Here is a 21,001-nt window from a genome sequence, read left to right on the forward strand (position 1 = left end):
GAGTGGCGTATCGTCGCAGTGTCTCTCTCCAATACATGTACTGTACATCTACAAAAACGAAAGTTTCAAGTAGGATGGGAGGACGCATTTTTTTGCTGCCAATATGGTGAGAATATTAAATGTATGATTTGTTCGCAAGTATTACAAGGAAAACGGTTGTATAACAAAACGGCATTATACTACATGTCACCCACATTATGAAACATTGAAAGGTAATTATTATTATTATTATTATTATTATTATTATTATTATTATTATTATTATTATAACCCGATTACTATTATTACTACTGTTATTATTGTTATCGGAATAATTATCAGTCTTTATTTGCGGATGAATAGTCATACTCTTATTTCGTTAACAGGTCTAGACCGAGCAAATAGACTGCTGGAATTAAAAGAAAGAAATGAACCCCAGACTACTAGTAATACACACAGCATGGCACAGAAAAGGAACCACGCTACTTATTTGGTAGCTTGGGAAATTGCGAAGAGTTGTAAGGCATTTCAGGAAGGGGAATTTCTAAAAACTTGTATGATTAAAATTGCTAAGTTTTGTGTTCACAGGAGGTTCCTAATTTTGAAAATTTACATCTTTCTCGTCAAACTATCGCCACAAAAGTTGAACTCCTTTCTGATGATGTCACGAGACAGATGGACATAAAACTCAGTAGTTTTGTATATTTTTCTCTTGCAATTGACGAGAGTACTGACGTCACAGATACGGCACAATTGGCCATATTTATTCGTGGCGTTGACGAAGAGTTAAATGTTGAGGAATATCTTCTAGACCTAGTTTCCATACAAGGCAATGCTACTGGTGAAGAGATTTTTAATTATTTCCGAATGAGTGTCGAGAGTCACAATTTAGATTGGTCTAAGCTAGTGGCAGTGGCAACAGACGGAGCGAAAGCAATGGTGGGCGAAAAGAAGGGCTTTCTTGGAAGATTGAGAACTTTTCTTGTTGAAAGAAATATACTGACTAAAGTTCATGCAATTCACTGTATTTACATCAAGAGGCACTTTGCGCCAAGTCAGTGTAGTTGAAATCAGTTCTTGATATTGTTGTAAAGATAATAAATAAAATAAAAGGTAGTGCGTTGAAGCATAGACAGTTCAGACAACTTACTGCTTAAAGACCTTGGAGAATCCACGGAAGATCTGAAGTATTTCTGCGATGTTAGGTGGCTTAGCAGAGGGTCGATGTCAAGACGTTTCTTTGACCTCCGTGAAGTAGTAGCAACATTTATGCGAGAGCAGGTAATTTTAGTAAACTTCCATAATTTATTGTCACTAAATTTTATTATTTGTTGATTCGTTTATTTACTTTATGATAATTGTATAATTGTTTTTAGGGCATGGAAATACACGAACTAAGCGACGAAACCTGGATTTGTGATTTGGCTTATTTGTGTGACATTTGCGAGCATTTGAACAACTTAAATGTGAGACTTCAAGGTCGCCAGAAAAATGTTGTTGCAATGTACAGCACACTTCAGGTTCCAGCTCCAGTATTTTCCATGTTTACATTCTCTTCCAAATATTGCTCCTCATAAATTACATAATTACATTGAGATGCTGAACATTCTTAAACAAGAATTTTGTGAACACAGATTTCATGATTTAAGAAATTTAGAGCATGACATATCTCTGTACGTCGACCCTTTTTCAGCAGATGTACGAATGATGCGGTTAGATCTTCAATTTGAACTCATAGATTTACAATGTGATGTTGCAATGAAAGCTAGCTGTAAGGCCTTGACATATTGAACTTTTCAAATCTTTGTCAAAAAATAAGTATCCGAAACTTCGTTCTTTCGCTTGCTCTGTTGAAGCCATGTTCGCTACAACTTACGTTTGTGAAAAATTATTTTCAATAATGAAAATAGTGAAAACCAAATGTAGATCACGACTGACAGACAAACACCTTCGTGATCAACTACGTCTAGCAGTAAATGACATAATTCCTGATTTTGAAACTCTGTCGCAGAGACATTCTGAAGACAGTTAATTTCAGCGTGATAATGTGGCCTATGTTTTCTTGTACATTTCTCTTTTCGTTGTACGTACGAAACGTTAGTTTGTAGCCTTGTGCTGAATAAAATTATATTTAAATGCTGGACGTAAGAAAAATGAAAATCCGTTACTGAGTCAGACAGTTGCTTTACTTCCCCTTCGGGTTTCCGCCTCCCTCCATAGGTGCTATGCACGTTGCAGGTTACGCAGTGGCTCGGCGCACGAACTCTTCTTCGCCACGGCTGGTATACAATTAGCTAGAAAGCGACTTTTCTTAAGCTCGAGTTTCAGTGACAGATTAGATTTGGTTATTTCAGGCTTTTGGTATGTCTTGCATATACGCATTTTGTAAGGAGTTTAGTGTGGATAGTTATCAGTTCTTTTCTTTGATAGCGTAAGTTAATTGTAAAGAATTACAGAAGGAGTAGTTAAACAGCCGTCTTAATATTATCATTAGCCTACTCTTACAATCATCGAGCATCGTCATTTTCGTTCAGATCCACCAGGTCAACAACAAATATTTTAGTTGTTTTCTCCATAAGACTTTTCGAACATGATCACACGCATTCTTCCACTTTGTTGAAGTACTGTGCATAGACGGTGAGAGAACCATCTCCTGGGGGGGGGGGCAAAGCAAAACCATAGAATCCCCATATAACGGGGTTATGGGAGACATCACTTATCTCCTCCCCCGTTATAACTTGACCGTGGTACAGTATATCGGAATTTGATCATTTAATGAAGGTATTGTGGAGGGGCATGTTTCTTACAGTGTTACAGCCATATCCGTGATGTTTCGAACCGAGTTGTATAGGGCTTGAACTGTACGTCTACTACAAATTATAATAGGGCATAACTTAAAATAATCTCCCTATTTTTCTCTCTCGTACAGAAACACATGCATACATCAATAGAACTACGTAACAGTGCTAACTGGAACTTTTTCATATGAAGCTTACCTTCATGAAGATATGTTATGAAATGTAAATTCTAATTATTTTATTTAATCTCATCTTTAAGTTTGCACATTATACCGGGATCACTTTTCTTTTTTCTGCATTGTTGTGTAGTATCACAGTCTAGTATATACAGTCGCGAAGCTCAATACGTAGTAAATATGCAAACATTAGATAGTTGCTCACAACTAGGATCGCTAATATCGTCTCATTACAGGCAATGCAAAATAATACCGTCACAGTCTATTGTTTCTAGCACCCTCAAAACTCAAGCTTCGTGACTGTATGTTATTCATACATCTCCAAGTGGCGGTGACTTCTAACACTTGAGTACAGGCTGTTACAAAAGAAAAATTACAGTGCTTCCATTCCTCAAATGAGGTGTAGGAATTCTTATACATTCAGAAATTTAAAATAAATACAGTATTACAGTCCAGACACATGATCTGAAGACATTAATTCATCAATTTAAGCACAGAAACTTAATCATAAACAAAAGCAAAAAAGATATTTTGAATTCAATAGAATAATAGAAAAAAGAGGTCAGACAAGTTTGGGGGGGGGCACTGTCCCCCCATAACTCCGCATATGGTACTGTGCTCGAATCAGGAGAATGCGTCTGAACAGCACTAAGAGCGAGAGATACTAAATCATAATGCAGTGTTTTATTGAATAATATGAGGGTTTCAAGTCTGTTATAGATGAGAGGCTCGTCTTATCGCCAACCAATCACAAATCTAGTATCCACCTGTTAACGATAGATCCCTCTGCACGCCGGCCGCTCCGCTGTTACACGCATTCTACTGGTTGGAGCACTTGTCTGGAATAGAGATGAGCTTAAACGATATTTTAAAGTATCTGTGACAATTGTGACTGTGACAATTAATATGTGTGACTTTCATCGGTGATTTCGTCACACCGATATTTTTATAAAATAAGTAAGCAAAATATGCATGAATTTCACCGATATTTTGTCACACCGATAAAAATTAATAGGAAATTAAAGAGCAGTGAAATGTGAATACGATTTCTCTGTACATCCACACGGTCACAGCGTACTGAATATTCAATATACGGAACAGATTTCGATAGCGATATTTTGTCACAGACATTTCGTGACATCAGTCAAAGGTTTATAAATGACAACCACGTACTTGTGACAAAATATTTCTTTGTGAAATATTGGCCATCTCTAGTCCGCAGTTTTTCGAGTCGTTTTTCTACTTTACGGCCATGGGGTCAAGCTGTATCGACGACATTATGAACTAAATGTCGTACGTCATTCTAGACAATCACAGACAGCATGTAACATAAGATTTGCCACCTACGAGAGATGAAATACGGGAGATGTGTATTTAGTATCAGATATATTTTCAATAATAATAATAATAATAATAATAATAATAATAATAATAATAATAATAATAATGGGACGAAAACATAACATTAGATATTACAGTTTTATGATCACTTATAAATTCCGGAGATCATGTGTCAATGAGGGAGAGCGGAATTTGTAAGGTATATACTACCAAATACTGGCTCAGAACCAAGATCCACAGCTGGCTCAACACCCTTGAACGTCACCCCAGATCACATGTAGATTGCTCATCTCTGTGTTAAAATCGGTTGCACTTTGAAGAGAACAACCGCCAGGATCGCCACCCGTCCGCCGTTAACGAACACGAGATGGCAGTACAGTCGCTAATGCAATTCAAATGGGAGTTATGACGTGACTCCTCATGTAACAACTAGATGGCAGCATAGTAAACCTGACAAAAGTTGTTACCGTCAAAACCTGTAGCGCCGAGCAATCTGGGTATTGTGTGTGATCTAGGACGTCACTCACTGTAGCCTCTGCTGAAGTAGGTCTACTTCTCCCTACTCCCATAAGTCCTCATTCTGTCAACAAATCTCTTAAGGAACTGCCAAAACCTCGGTTAAGACATGGATTAAGGATAGACACCAAAGTAGATGGCAATCCTACTCTGGACAAAAACTGGCAAGGAAACTGGTCTTAGGTCCAAACAACTCTCTCTCCTCATCTCTGCTCAAATTGGACAGAAAAGGAATAAGAAGAGTAGCATTAATTACTGCGCATGGTCACTTCAGGAAACACCTAACGCACAGTGGGTCTCTATAAAGAGGAATCCAACTGTCGAATGTGCAAACAGGAGGAAGAGACTGTTTGAATGTTCACTCCTGGAAAGGAAAAGATTTTCCCTTTCCATATTAAGGGAAGATTTAGGAATGGACAGTAATGTTGGAGCCAAAATACTGTTGCTAGTCCAAGAAACAGATTTTGGAAGACAATGCTAGTGTCCATTCCAATGGGGATGCACAATAAGCCTTTTAGGCTGACGTGCAGGAGACCTTTAAGACTCCTTAAAGACCTCCTTAACCTAACCTAACCTAACCTCTTAAGCAGCAGTAGAAGCAATGTCGCTTTCAAAACCATTCACGTAATATTACCAACGTAAATTCCATGAAGCGTAGGTGGAAAAACATTTTTGTGTAATGGAACTGGAAAGTATTAGATGTCTTCTTTGCTCGAAAATATTTTTGTAAAAAAATACGATATACGACATTATTAATCAATTAATTTTTGTTATTAAATTACTATTAACCTTTAGGAGCCGTGCGTTCATTACAATGGCCAGTTAGTATTATGATCATGACGTGATATAATATGTTATAAATTGTATTTTATATATAAAATACTTTAATATTCTTTAATTTTATGTAACATTAAGGACATTGCACTTGATTAAAACAATATTTTTGTAATGTTTTTTTTTTCTTAAAAAAAGGAGCAAAATCATTTCAACTGCAGTCAACTGAAACCCCGTCAGCTTCCATGCGTACCATTACACCGAAGTAGAAGCAATATCGCTTTCAAAACCATCCACGTATTATTACCAACTTAAATTCCATGAAAGTAGGCGGAAAAACATTTTTGTGTAATGGAACGGGAAAGTAATAGATGTCTTCTTTGCTCGAAAACGTTTTTGTGAAAGAAATACAATATACAACATTATTAATAAATTAATTTTCGTTATTCAATTAGTATTAATAACATCATTTGCTTTCAGTGTTTAAAAGTCACCACTTTACACATAACTTTCTTTTTTCATTACTATAGATTTGGATCAGACAGTGCAGTTGAATTAACAACAAAAATTACAACTGAAAAGACTGTAACGTTCTTCTTCTCACTTATACTGTTATATTTGAAACAGCTCGGTCAGTGAAACCCTTTAGTGACGGTGAATTTATTTAAAATTTCATGACATGTTGCCGTTTCTCAGATACATTTTTTATCTGAAATCTTCTTAATTCGGCACATCCATAATACCATTACACCAAACCAATTTTTGTTTGAAGATTTAAAATCTTTTTCTCAAAATTGAAAAAATGTGTGTAGGCTAATAGACTTCTGTCGATTTTTAAAAGCTTAACTCTTTCCTGTGTAACAATGGGCGCAATTACTTTAACTCTGAATAACTAAATCCCGTTCTTTACACATTCCATAGCCGCTTAGTTAATCTTGATTGCTGAATTTGTTTACAAATTATTTTAAATTCAACAATGTTAGTTATTTTGTGCGAGATCGTGCGTATTTGTTTGTTTTCCGCACAGAACCAATACGCGGTAAGTGTGAAATACCACATTCAGTATTCCCAACGTAACACACATAACAATTTCCCTCTTCTTACCGCTTAAGCGCGACATTCATTTTACTGCTTTAGGCTTTTAACATATTATTTTTAGAGACGTTTAACATAGTAATAATTATAAATTGGAAACTTACCACTGCAATTTCACCTAAATTGCAATGTTAATTATTGTTTTTAAATATATGCAAAAATTAAGTAAAGTCTACTACTCCACGAAACTTATTGCATTCCTGATACAAGTAACATTAAGGAAGCCGTGAAAAAATCAACGAGATTCCAGATGCCGATGTTATTACTGCAATATGTTATATAAATAATATTGTTAAAATATTAAAATGAAAAATAAATCATTACATAACCTTACCGTTTGTTTTAAGTTCGTATTTATAGACTGGGGGAAAAAAAGACAGACGTATATCACGGCCTGCTGGAGTATAGTAAACACAGAAAACATTTTACAGCAAGAAAGATATTTTGGTGTTCCGAAGTTGGCGTCATTAAACAGAAACCAACATGGAGATTTCATTGCAACTAATTAGAAATTCGTCTTTCAGGTATTTAATAAACGATCTTCGCACAAAATAATGTACGATACACGAGCGGTATGTTTGTTTTCATGTTCTCGAAAATTAAAAAAGCTCAACTACGTTTCGCTTTTTCAATCTTTTCCTCGACCATGAAAACGTCAACATACCGCTCTTGTAACGTATATTACTATTATCCGCTTTGGTTTGATAATGGATACTTATCCATCGTCATTTCACCATGGCAATGTCATTCATTGCCGCACTCAGTGCGGTAATCATTTACATATCGCACTCAGTCAACGATCGTATCATGAACTCATTAAACGCATTATTAACTAAACGCAGATAAAATATAGTATACAACTAGTTGGATGAGCATAATTACCGCTCTTATATAATTACAGAACTCTGCTTACGCCTCGTTGTTGCAAAACACATTCGAACGGTAATGATGCTCATATCCCGATAGTTGCACAAATAAATATTATAATACCACAGTATTTCCATGAAGATCGAAAAAGACTTCTTGCAACGGCAGTACTTTCTATACACATCGTGTACTGAGGATGTGAAAATTTAATCAGTGCTTTTATTGTGAGCTATATTATGTCTGGAAGCTGGGAAGACTATACTAATTGTTTACTTTCTGGTGTTGACATTAATGTACCGGATCTCGGTAACTTCTCGTTATTCGCTCAACCTAATTTCAATTTCCTGCAGAGCAGATGAAGGACGTGGAGGGGATTAGCAAGGGGAACAGTTTTAATGTCTCTCATTTATTGCTCAGTCATGGAACTAATTGCAGCCCGTGTCTGCTTGTCTACTTGCCTGTGCATACAACGAGGCCAGACTCTTCTTCAAGCCTGCAATTGAATTTGTGTATGTCTTCCCACTAGTGGCTTTGTTTCGATAAATTGCTGTGCTGTTAAGCTCTGCAGTAGGTATGTGGAACTGAACTACGGGAGTACAGGTAAATACAATTTCATATGAAGGCCATCTTACTTATGTAATAGTCATTATTATTGTTGCTCTTATTATAAATTAACGTCAACATCATTACCATCATCATCATTAGTTGCTTCTACTTTAATTTTCTCATTAAACGAAAGATAACCTACCGTGCTCTGTATAAGTTTATGGTAGCACTGAGTTTGACATGAATGTAGTAAATTCCCTGGGGCCGTTTACAGAAAGAAAACACAATTTCATGGAAATATTTATTGGAACGGATACAGCAATTGTTGAGCTATTTTTCAACATACTCCCCGTGGGATCAACAGCTAAGAATCGTTTCTGAGATATTTTGTAAATACTCGTATTCACCATCTCTGGTACAAAAAATATGGACAAGGAACTCAGACTCCCAGTAGTTGCATGAAACGTCTGCTCTCTGTTGGGTGCTATTGTTATATGTAGATGTTCAATAAATTTGTCCTTATTTATAAAGATTGTGAATATGAGAGCCAATGTTACATTTCGTTGGCGGGCACTTTTCCTAATCCATTGTTCCCAAAGAAAATATTCCCAACGACAACTTTCTCAAAACAAAATTTTCCCAAAGGCATATTTCGCAAGGGTCACTTTTTCCAATTTATTAATTGCCCAACTGCAGAATGCTTAAGGCTTCGAAAAACACTTGTAGCCAATTGATCTCAAGTATGTCAATATACAGTCTGATCCGTTTTGGTATGGATAATATTAATTTATTATTATAAAGCTATTATGATAGTAGGAAGAATTTCTTGCTCGCTATATTATGATTAAAAGATGGCAGTTTCCATATATGACAATCAACAATGCAATCTGAAAGGACAAATGAAAATCGTAGATGATTAAAATGGCTACTACAAATTAACAACGGGCACAGTGTGTTCTTTGGTATGCTAAATTTGAGTGTGTTAAAAGAGTTAAAAGGGAATTTCGACGTATGGTGTACGTAATGTACCTAAATACGATTCCATAATGTTGTGGTATCAAACATTTGTAGAAACAGGTTCTGTGTTAAAAAGAAACATACAGGAGAAGCAGCTATCTCTTGGCTTGGCCCCCAAACTCCCCAGATCTAACCCTCCTGATTTCTTCGTGTAGAGTTTTGTTAAAGACATTGTCTATTCACAGAAACCCAGGAACATTGATGATCTGAGACTAAAATTACTCAAGCTTTTCAACAAATCACCCCTCTTACCTTACAACAGATATGAGCTGAATTACATCACCGTTATGAGTTGTGCAGGGTGCGCAATGGGGGTCATTTCGAGCTCTGAGGAATCTCCCATCTTGCAGTGTTGTATGCACAAAGTTTCAACAAATAAAGTTCGGTAATAAATGCGGTGTTTTTATTTTATCCATACCCAAACGGATCACCCTGTAGTATCGTCATTGTCCATGAACTCTTGGTATCTGTATACAATGTTAAATGTCGTATTTACTCAAACCTAATTCACACGTCAATTTCTATGGCTTGAAATAAAAAAAAATGTTTACTGGCGAATGTAATGCGCAGCTGCAAAGCAAGTACAAAATTTAATCTTACCTCATACAACAATGGACTTTGTTATTACCAGTATTACAATATATACGATAACATTACTTTATATGATCCTTGATTTACCATATGTTACGATTTTTTTAACTACATTGTACTACTTTACACAACAATGGGTTTATAAACTAAATGCTCCTACCGGTAAACAGGTTAGACTGGAGTGGGGATTAAGTCGTGTAGAAATGACATCATGCGCGAGTCCAGAAGGAAAGCACTGTTTTGAATGTAGGCTGGCTATAATACAACTTTTCAATCCTTTCCTGTATGAATTTCGAAACCACTTCGTCTAACTTAGGATGTCTTCCATTTCTTGGGTCGGCGAACTACTTCCTCCATAAGTTAATGTTGCTCTCTGCTATACCAAATTCTCTTGCAGCCTATCTGTTTCAACGCTTTTTAGCATGAAGTTTAACCTTTCATTCGATGCTTTCTTCATACGACACCCTTCGCTTTTTGTCTTATATCTCCTGATCAACTACAGCATATTTTGAATTTTTTACTGGTATTAACAATGCGTACAAAAATACGGAAGCGCGCGAAGCGAGGAACGACGAGCAAGGAGGTAACCTGAATAGAGCCGAAGCTCACGCAGAACATAAACAGAACTTCGAGTTTGTATACGATTATAGTGCGCCATCGATTCTAATGCGCACCCCGATTTTGGAGACTAAATTCAGCTGAAAAAATGCGCACTAGATTCGAGTAAATACGGTATGCGCATTTCAACTCAACTGAAATTTTCTGTACAAATTCTAGTTGATTTGGCATTGTCTCGGTGTCCCCTTGTTCCTCCTAGAACCCACTGAGGAATAAAATGTCGGATGATTTCGTCCAACAACAATGTGTATCATATGCCAACCTTCAGAAAGATAATTTGTTCCTGCCACTCGCTAAAGCACTACCTCATATCAGTTCCATATGTCAGGTGGATAGCGAATACTGTACTCCAACCAGGAGAAAGTCTCAGGGGAATGAGACGCAGCGGGGTAATGCTGTGAATGAATGTTGATGTCATAAGATGTCATAAGGTCACACACGTGGGTACACGCATCTCCATTGGCTAACTCTCATAGCACAAGCGATGATACTGATACACACATTCTTATACTATACCCTAGTTATAAAATTAGATCACGGTTAATCTCCTGGTCTTTTAACCCCTCCATACAGGAAATAACATATGCAGGAGAGCACATGTCTTTTAAACTGTCATTATAACGTAATATTATCTATCTACTTCGCTCCAATAGATGACGCAATAGCAATCACATTCCTTTCACGTTTAATCTCCTGGTTGGAGAACAGTACGTACCTGCTGTGGCCCCGTTGTGTATGGCCTTAAACATAATTAACATAACGTATTCTTCAGGAGCATTGTCCATGAAAAGTGCGAATTGGTGTTATACGTCCTCTGGGGGCACGAACGCAGTGGCATACATTTCAGTTGCTCATTTAATGTATCGAGTAATGTTTCCTAGTCGCTGTACTCTTTCTGTAATCCTTCAGACGGATTATTCTGTAAACTTTCTGTTTGAGGTAAAAGAAACAGCCCGAGAATTGAATTCCAATACTGCTTCTAGCAGCTCTGTAAACAATTATATTGATATCATGTTCGAGGAAAATATCATATTGTAAATTAGATTTTGGAATCAGAGAGAGAGAGATAAAAATGGATTGGGAAAAGAATAATGGAAAAGTATAATTTAGAATTGTGCACTTTTGGGATTATGAAATTTGTAAAAAATAGGAGTGGGAATATAGGAGTGTGGAAAGTGTCCTACAATCGTTACATTTGCATGTATGAAAATTTCGTTTATTTTAAAGGTTAGTTCACTTTATTAATGCATAAGGAAAACATTCAAAGCATTATTAATGTTTACTCTCATACGTGCCTTGCCTACATAAGTGGACTCCTCTATTGTTCGTCATGATTCAGTAAAAGAATGTAAAAATTAAATAGGAAATAAAGGATCCCTACTGAACATTTTGAGATGGGAACTTGGGGTGCGAAACCAGATTAAAGAGATGTGGGCTTAAAATATCTATTGTTATCGCTTACTGTTTCCCTATTATTTACATTTACACTTATTATTTCCTTACGTAATTACAATTGGCTTTTAAGGAACCCGTAGGTTCATTGCCGCCCTCACATAAACCCGCCATCCGACCTTATCTTGTGCAAGATTAATCTACTCTCTATCATCATATCCCACCTCCCTCAAATCCATTTTAATATTATCCTCCCATCTACGTCTCGGCCTCCCCTCCAGTCTTCCAACTAACACTCTATATGCATTTCTGGATTCGCCCATACGTGCTACATGCCCTGCCTTTCTCAAACGTCTGGATTTAATGTTCCTAATTATGTCAGGTGAAGAATACAATGCGTGCAGTTCTCCGTTGTGTAACTTTCTCCATTCTGCTGTAACTTTATCCCTCTTAGCCCCAAATATTTTCCTAAGCACCTTATTCTCAAACACCCTTAATCTCTGTTCCTCTCTCAAAGTGATAGTCCAAGTTTCACAACCAAACAGAACAACTGTAATATAACTGTTTTATAAATTCTAACCTTGAGATTTTTTGACAGCAGACTAGATAACAAAAGCTTCTCAACCGAATAACAGGTATTTCCCATATTTATTCTACATTAACTTCCTCGCGAGTGTCATTTATATTTGTTACTGTTGCTCCAAGATATTTGAATTTTTCCATCTCTTCGAAGTATAAATCTTCAATTTTTATATTTCTATTTCGTACAATATTCTGGTCACGAGACATAATCATATACTTTGTCTTTTCGGGATTTACGTCCAAACCTATCGCTTTACTTTCTTCAAGTAAAATTTCCGCATTTTCCCTAATCGTTTGTGGATTTTCTCCTAACATATTTACGTCACCCGCATAGACAAGAAGCTGATGTAACCCGTTCAATTCCAAACCCTGTCTGTTATACACTTATTATTTATATTTCAAAATTATTTTATATCATTAACGAACTTGAGTTAAGAACGTACAATTTTGTACCTCAAAACAGTTGCTCACAATGACTGCAAGCATGACATCGGCATGCGAGATTCTGCCGCATCCTTTCAAATATCCCTGACGTGTTTTTAATTACAATAACAGGCGGCTATATCCCGGACAACTAATTCCATGTCCGTGTGTACTGAATTCATATAAAGAAGTGATCTGAGATATCCTCATAGAAAATAATCGAGAGAATATATGTCGGGTGACATCGCAGGGTATAAAATAGGGCATCCCCTTCCAATCCAACAGCCAGGAAATGTATAATTTAGATGGTTGGCGGACATCTGCACTGTAGTGAGGCGGTGCTCCTTCGTGCTCCAGCCACATCACGGACAGTAAAGTGTTCGGCATCCAACAACTCAGGCAAAACCACCTCATTACGCCATATCTCCTGCTTGCCACATGTACTCATGTACTTGCGGTTAGTGCAAACAGTATGATTTCGTGAAAATAAATGTTATAGACTATATGCGCGCAATACGATAATCTCTCATTTAATAATTCTATATTAATCGAACTTGATATAGGTATTACCTTAACCATGTCGTCCCATCCTCCTGTTACAAAAGTTTCTGTCATAGTAGGATGAAATCGAAGAGCGAATATCCTCATGCGATGAAATTTTAAAGCGTCGGTGCTTGTGTCTTTCAGTGCCTTCTGGTAAATCATGAGAATCTAGGGAAAAAAGGCATGTTTATTAATGCAAATATTTTATGGTCAATAAAATACAAAAGGGTACCAATATAGGCCTAGACCTATAGTTAGCCGTGAACCTTCATTGTGAATTTAAAAAATACTATGTCAGATAAAAAGTTCAATTTTTATTAAATTAAGTATGAAGAGGCCTACCTATTTTTGAAAGAGATGTCCGGCAAGGATTTTATGCGGATATGGGAATGCATTGAGGGAACATTCTCCTTCCTACGCCACCATAAAAATTTGGATTGCAGAATTTAAGAGAGGAATGGAAATGAAGATACCAAATGTATCTTGGTTTTTAATATAAAACTTCACCAAGGAAAGAATGTAGTCAGAAAGTATAGTCAGTATTTCTAAATTTTGTAAAATCTTTTTAAATGGTGTCATTATATATAGTCTCAGAAATAATTGATGGGCCGACTCTTGGTGGTGAAAAAGTTCTTGTGGCACACTTATTTACGCTAAATTCTTTTCCCTGGCACTTGCTCTAGCTGCTTAGGGACGACGAAACAACGAATGTTATTACCTCAACTAGTGGCTCGCTTGTGAACCTGGTCGCTCGTCCTCTGATCATGTGCAGTGCCTCCTTTCTGGGACTTTGAAAATATCTGTGCTCCATCAATTATTTCTGAAGCTGTACACTTCTTATTATCCTTTGTAAAGCAAAAATATGTTTAGCTTCAGCTCAGTTGCCCTAGAATGTTAATCGATACTTCATTATAGATTGAAAGTATGCAAAGTATGTTGTTTTAAAGATGTTTATATCGCAATTTAAGAAAAAGATCTTAATGCATAACAGGTAGAGTGCAATTTATTGGACCAATATATTCTATGTTAGTATTCCAGTTCAACTGGTTATCCAATTCCAATGAAAGAAACGTTGTGCTCATACATTCTTTGAGTAACTTCCATTTAATATAAGTATTATTTTATATGAAGACTGAGAACTACCATCGGTAAATTTGATTAATTGGTTTTGTCGAAATTAAATGCTAGTTTATTTGCACTGACCAGACTGCAGCGCAGGATACCGAAACGCATTTAGTTACGAACGCAGGGCCACTGTATTGTGTAGATCGAGGGGAATGGGAGATTGAGAGTGCAGTTACTCCTTGCCTCAACATGTAAACATTCAGTCACAGTAGGACACAAAATAAATGTTCACGTTTACAAATATATTATATACAATGCATTTTTGGTACAACTAATAATTGCCTAACATTCCATGTTTCGATTTACATTATATTGTACAAGCTTTAACAATATAAAATAATAATTTTTGTGTGAGCAGAAAAGATAAAAATATACAGTACTTACATAAAATATATTCCTTCACAATTCAATGCACCGAATTACAAAGTACATTCGCAACGCATCAAAAAGAAAGTATATCCTACTTTCACTCAAAACAACTTTTTTCAAGAAACGCTAAAGGGATGTTGGCATGTACCAACATTTTACACAAATCTCGATTAAATTCTTTTTCATGTTTTGTATCTGATTTTGATGTTGAAGGCCTGTTTTGACTGTACAATTAAATATTTTCCATATACTTTTGCTATTACACTTTTGAAAGAATCGAATTCTATCTGTCCTTATACTTTATTAACAATCTGAAAAATTCAGTGCTTTTTTCCTTTAATAAGAAAATATTCCTTTCCGAACTTGTCTATAAGTTCGTTCTGAAAAGCACACTTGGTGCTCTTAATTTTCGACATGTTCCTCAGTAGTGTGAATTATAAAACAGCTAAATTAGTAATAACACGAATATACGTGTAAAAGTAATCAAATAGATAAATGAAAAGAAATAAAATATACGTGTTTACTCACAGGATCTTAAGTACGTATGGTGATTGCAAGGATCCACGCCAAGCAGAATTAGTAATTTCTTACGAAACCAACTGTACTCTAACAATGCCATCCCACCCCATGGGTCATGACGTCATCTATACTCCGTCCGTTCCTAACTTTAGTCTCGCGAATTGGTGACCCTAGGCCGCAATCTGTATGTAACACTGTACTAATTATAAATGTTTATAATGCGATCATATTGTTTAGAGATAACCACACTTACATCATCTGCAAATAAGGTTACATAGGATAAATTATTTACGTTTGAAATTAAAACATTAATATAAACTTCAACAGAAATAATAATGGACCTAAAATTAATCCATGGGAAACTCCATGTTCAGTATTCCAAAATTTCGAGTAACTTTATGTTTACAATTTAGTATATTTATTTCCATCTTTGTTTTCAATTTGATAAGTAAATTCTAACCTTTAATACCAAGATACTTTAATCCTATGTTTATCAATTTATTGTGATCAACTCAGTCACATGCTTTAGATAAATCACAAAATATTCCTCCAACATGTAATCCAACTCTCAGTTCTTCTGACGTCAGTAGTTTTGTCGATCCATCAATAACTGTTAGTCAGTATAAGCTTGCTTCTTTCTCCTTAAGTTTAAGAAGTGCAATCTATCTGTCAGTTTCATAGGCGGAGAGAGAATAGTTTCCTTGGTGGGGGGGGGGGGGGGGCAAAGCAAAACCATAGAGTCCCGATATAAAAAGGTTATGGGGGGACATGATTTACCTCTTCCCCACATTATAGCTTGACCGTGGTACATTATATCGGAAAATTATCATTTAATAAAAGTATTTTCGGGGGGCATATTTCTTACAGAGTTACAGCCATATCCGCCATGATAATATCTTTGAAAAATATTGGAGTGCAAGAGGTCAAATGACTTTATTGTCAAACGCCTGGCATTAGAAAACAACAACAGCCATATCCGCGATGTTTTGGACCGAGTTGAATAGGGCTTGAACTGTACTATAAATTAGAATAGGGCATAGCTTAAAACAATCTCCCAATTTTTCTCTCTCATATACAATCACATGTATACATCAATAACACTACGTAACAGTGCTAACAGAAACTTTTTTATCTGAAGCGTACCTTCTTGAAGATACAGTATCATATGAAATGTAAATTCTAATTACTTTACTTAATCTCTCGTCTTTAAATTTACACATTGCACCGGGATCACTTTTATTTTTTTCTGCATTGTTCTGCAGTATGTCATTCATATTTCTCCAAGTGGCGACCTGAACACCTGCAGACTACTAACACGTGAGTACAGGCTGTTACAAAATAAACATTACAGTTATTCCATTCCTCAAATGAGGTATAGAAATTTTTATACATTCAGAAATTTAGAATAAATTTTATAGTCCAGACACATGATCTGAAGACATTAATTCGTCAATTTGATCACAGAAACTTAATCATAAACGGAAGCAAGAAACATTTTTTGAATTCAATATTTTCTAATGTTAATAGAAAAAAAAGAGTTCAGACAAGTTTGGGGGGGGGGCAGTGCTCCCCATGCCCCAACCCATAACTCCGCCTATGGTCAGTTTCTCATTCAATCTGTCTGTCTGACGATCAATTAACAAATTATGAGACTACCTCCATTTGCTATGTATGAATGTTGTGTCTATGAAGTATGAAATTGTAATATAGAATTTGATTACTTGCCAATAATAAAAGAATTTACGAAGAATTGTTCCATAACTCTACCACAAAGAAAAGGCATAAATAATGATTCATTGATTAGCATTATACTTGTAGGACTAAGGTGACAGTTACCCAAAACATATATCGTATTAGCGTACGAAGAAGAATATACTTCCTTCCCTGTAAATGTAGGTGAGCTACAATCTGTGACGAAGTGACGCAAATGAAATGGCTGCCTCATATTCGTGACGTAACAAATGCACAGACTGTAATTAATTAACTTCTACGGCTCTGCCATAACAGTTCAGTGGCTAGCGGGGAAATATAAAATTATCCAAACGACAAAAGTTCGGAGAGAAAAAAATCAATATTTAATTTACAGTCAAAATCAACAGTCTAAAACCTTTTGAATTAAATCGCATCCGTGAAATGCGTAAATGTAAATCGGGGATGAAAAAAGGAACCGTTGTGCTAAACGCAGAAACTTTATTTTGAAAATAAAAATGGATGCAAATATTAGAAGCCGCACAAACAGAATTTCTACTGTAACACCACTTTTAGGGACACACAAGATTGAGCCTCCTGAGGAATAATGATCTTCCACAAAAAAAAAAAAAAAAAAAAAAAAAAAAAAAAAAAAAAAAAAAAAAAAAAAATCAACGATTGCGCAATCATAAATTCCGAATTCATATTAATGTTGAGAAGTATCATATGTTAAAAAACATACTTTTTCGAATACAAATACAGTTGAGCTTGGTTATAACGAAAACTGTTAGTGCGAAATCTCGTCTATAGCGACAGTCATTAAGAAGGACAGTTGTTACTGTATTAAACAAATGTGATTTATTATTTTATTACGATAAATTTTTAATAAACAATTCATTAATATGTAGTGACTTCTAGTAACAGTGTAAATTCTTAAATATACAGGGTAAACCGTAAATATAGTCATTAATTTCATTATTCTTTGAGTTATTTCAAACTCAAAAGTTTAATACAATTTTGCTCGTTTTTGCTTCTTTTTAGAGATGATAAAAATTGGTTTATACCAAATATTTCATGGTGTGTTTCGGGAAATCTACTGATTTAATTCCCAATATGCTCAGTCAATTTATGAGAACAGTGTGTGATGATAAAAGATTGAAAGAATTTTAATTTTGTCCGTTAAATGTGTAGATATTTGGTTCGAACAAATGTAAATTTTCCTACACCCTGGTTAATTGGAAGAGAAGGCCTTATGGTGGATATAGTATTTTCCAAAACGAAACAAAAAATAAAGGCTACATTTCATGAACCTACATTCTTAGTTGTGAGTATTGTATATGTTTTAATTACAATATATTATATTTTACTCCGTACTTATATTCCAATGGATACCATCCCATTGTGGAATCCTGGGAAACGAGAATGCGGATGCTTTAGCAAAGAAGGGCAGCACTGCTATTTACAGACTTGTTACTAAATCTACGTATTACTCTGTGAAAATATTTATTAAATCTACATACTTAGACTTCAACAAACAAAATTTGATAACACAATCTCAAGGAAAAAAATGGAACTCTCTGCATCATAATCCACAGATAATTCCCGATTTATCACGCAAATCGTCTGTAGCTGCATTTAGATTGGAAAAAGGCCATGGCTGTTTGGCCAAATACCTGCATAGAATTGGAATATATCACTTTCCTAACTGCCTATTGTGCAACTCAAACCAAGAAATGGATTCGGAACACCTCAAAATCTGTGCTTCATTGGCTGACTATGACAATATCTTTGAAAAATATTGAAGTGCAAGAGGTCAAATGACTTCATTGTTAAACGCCTGGCATTGTAAAACAACAACAACAACAACAGCATATTTTACTCCGTATCTCACTACTTTATGCAAGGCAGTACAGTGCTTTTATTTTTCAAAATAATAAAAAAGCGGTGTAAAACATTTAAATAAGTTATAGTTAATACTGTAGGGCTACATAAAATTACGAATTAAATTGCAGTACTGTACAAAATACGTGATATTGTGAATGTACTTATTTAAATTTTATTTACTGTACTTATTATTTCTTACAGCGAGACTCTTTATTGAGACATCATTTCTTTAGTTCCTTCGATGACGCTTTAACCAAATTCAACGGTATAAACACTTATAAAGATATTGTAATCATACATTCTGGATTTAAATTCCCTTCTGTACAAGGAGAGACCAACATCACACAATCTATCACACGTTCATATGTGAAGACAAGATTTGGATTATCGGGAACGTTTGCCCGTTATTTAACGACGCTCTTTTAAGGTCATTTATAGTCAGTGGAATTGGTGTTAGAGGTAGAGATGACATTCTGTGAGGTTAAACCAAGAATTCGCCATGACATTACTTGATTTTCGCCGTACTCTTGAATATGACGTCGACAAAAACGCAAGCGGTAATCAACACTAGGGAGCGAGATTCTAACTGACTATTATTATCGCCCCCTGAGATTGTGTCATTCAGTACAATAATACATACGTAAACACATATTTGGACTTCATATCTGAGCAGCCTCTTGGGCTAGAAACGAAGTACGAGAGGAATATGTAGAATTTTCCACAATATTTTTCAAATTACATCAATTTATAAGCTTATATAGTGATGAGGTGATGACATCACTAAATAACAAATTAACGTTCATCATTGGGATCTGCGGCCCTGACGATTGAGGAAAGTTGGAGGAAGAAAAGGTGGCATAATCTGGTCATTCTTATTTCCAGTAGCAAATGGCAAAATCGTTCTAGTTACTATAGCTAATGTGATCATCTGTTTACAAAACGTTTTTAAATATTTCATTCAAATAGAAAACAACAATTACTTATTTAATTTCGCTAAACAGTTAAATGAAATAGTTAAACATTATTCAATGCAGTTTACAAATAAAAGTGAAGCTGTAGCTATACATAGTAAATATTTAGTAAAGTTATAATTGAATTAAATGGTAAAATAATAAGGCAAGTAATTGGTTTCACATATATTTGAAATGTCATTTCGAAATACAAATCACATCTGGACTTAAAAAAATGTGTATATGTACGACGTGAATTTCGTTGCGTGTTTAGCGAAAAACCGCTACACGAGAATAACATTCGTCTTTGGGATAGACGGTTAAGACTGGAAGCCTATTGGAGAAAAGCGTACTTGAAGACCATCGACAAATGATGAAACGGTAGAAGCCATCCAAAGAGCATTTGTTCAGAGTCCAAAAATATCAGTTCGTGAATGTGCCCGACAATTGAAGGATTCAGAGCCATAGTGGGCCAAGCGCCATTTATTAAAAACGAAAGAAGGAAGGAAGGGTTAAAGTTACGTGAATACCATAGTTTAGTGAAGATTGACATATCATTTATTTTAATGTGCATACTTTATATTACTTGTTATATGTTTCATTGAATTATGGTAATCACTTAACTTGAACCCTTGTTTTCTGCATTTTTAATATATGGCGTTTTGCCCACTATGGCTCTGAACTCTTCAATCAGGACTTCCGAAAACAACAGTTCATAGAGCTTTAAAAAGAAACATCTTCATCTGACTCTTTATATACTTCGATTGTTACATGCACTTCATCCAGATGATTATTACGAAAGGTATGAGTTTGCTGAAGATAAGTTTAATGAAACTGACAACGATGAACAGCCACAAAGCACACTGTACTTTTCTTATTGCATTTGTTCTATTGTTATCGTCTTTTGTTTCCTTCAGTGCCTCGAACTTACAAACCAAAGACTTTGAGAGCTTTATTTTCATCTGGCACCAATATTACGTTTCTACTTCTATTCATTCAAGAAATATCCTCTGAAACTCCATCGTGACTTTTGGGACATATTGTATATGTAAAATACATTAACTTGAATAATTAAATTCGGAAAACAGATGCTAGCCAGTACAAAATTAAGGATACATAACATCACAGCGAAAGTTACATTTCGATTTGGAAGCGAAATATGGATATTAAATTAAAAAATTAGAAAAACAGAAGTACCACAAATGCA

At 35.4% G+C, this 21,001-nt stretch overlaps 2 protein-coding genes across 2 annotated transcripts in view; one reads left to right on the plus strand and one right to left on the minus strand.

Moving 5' to 3' along the window:
* The window catches only part of LOC138715204 (WD repeat-containing protein 5 homolog), a 58,203-nt gene that overhangs the window by 33,036 nt on the left and 4,166 nt on the right, over nt 1–21,001 (minus strand). Inside the window, exon 3 of the mRNA XM_069847850.1 lies at nt 13,286–13,426. Coding sequence (XP_069703951.1) covers nt 13,286–13,426 — 141 coding nt within the window. The remainder of the gene's footprint in view (nt 1–13,285; nt 13,427–21,001) is intronic.
* LOC138715203 (uncharacterized) overlaps nt 7,974–21,001 on the plus strand; it is a 120,418-nt gene continuing 107,390 nt past the window's right edge. The window contains exon 1 of the mRNA XM_069847849.1: nt 7,974–8,146. The gene's annotated coding sequence lies outside the window, so the exon portion shown is untranslated. The remainder of the gene's footprint in view (nt 8,147–21,001) is intronic.

Source organism: Periplaneta americana, chromosome 15 (assembly GCF_040183065.1).
Source record: "Periplaneta americana isolate PAMFEO1 chromosome 15, P.americana_PAMFEO1_priV1, whole genome shotgun sequence".
Classification (NCBI taxonomy): domain Eukaryota; kingdom Metazoa; phylum Arthropoda; class Insecta; order Blattodea; family Blattidae; genus Periplaneta; species Periplaneta americana.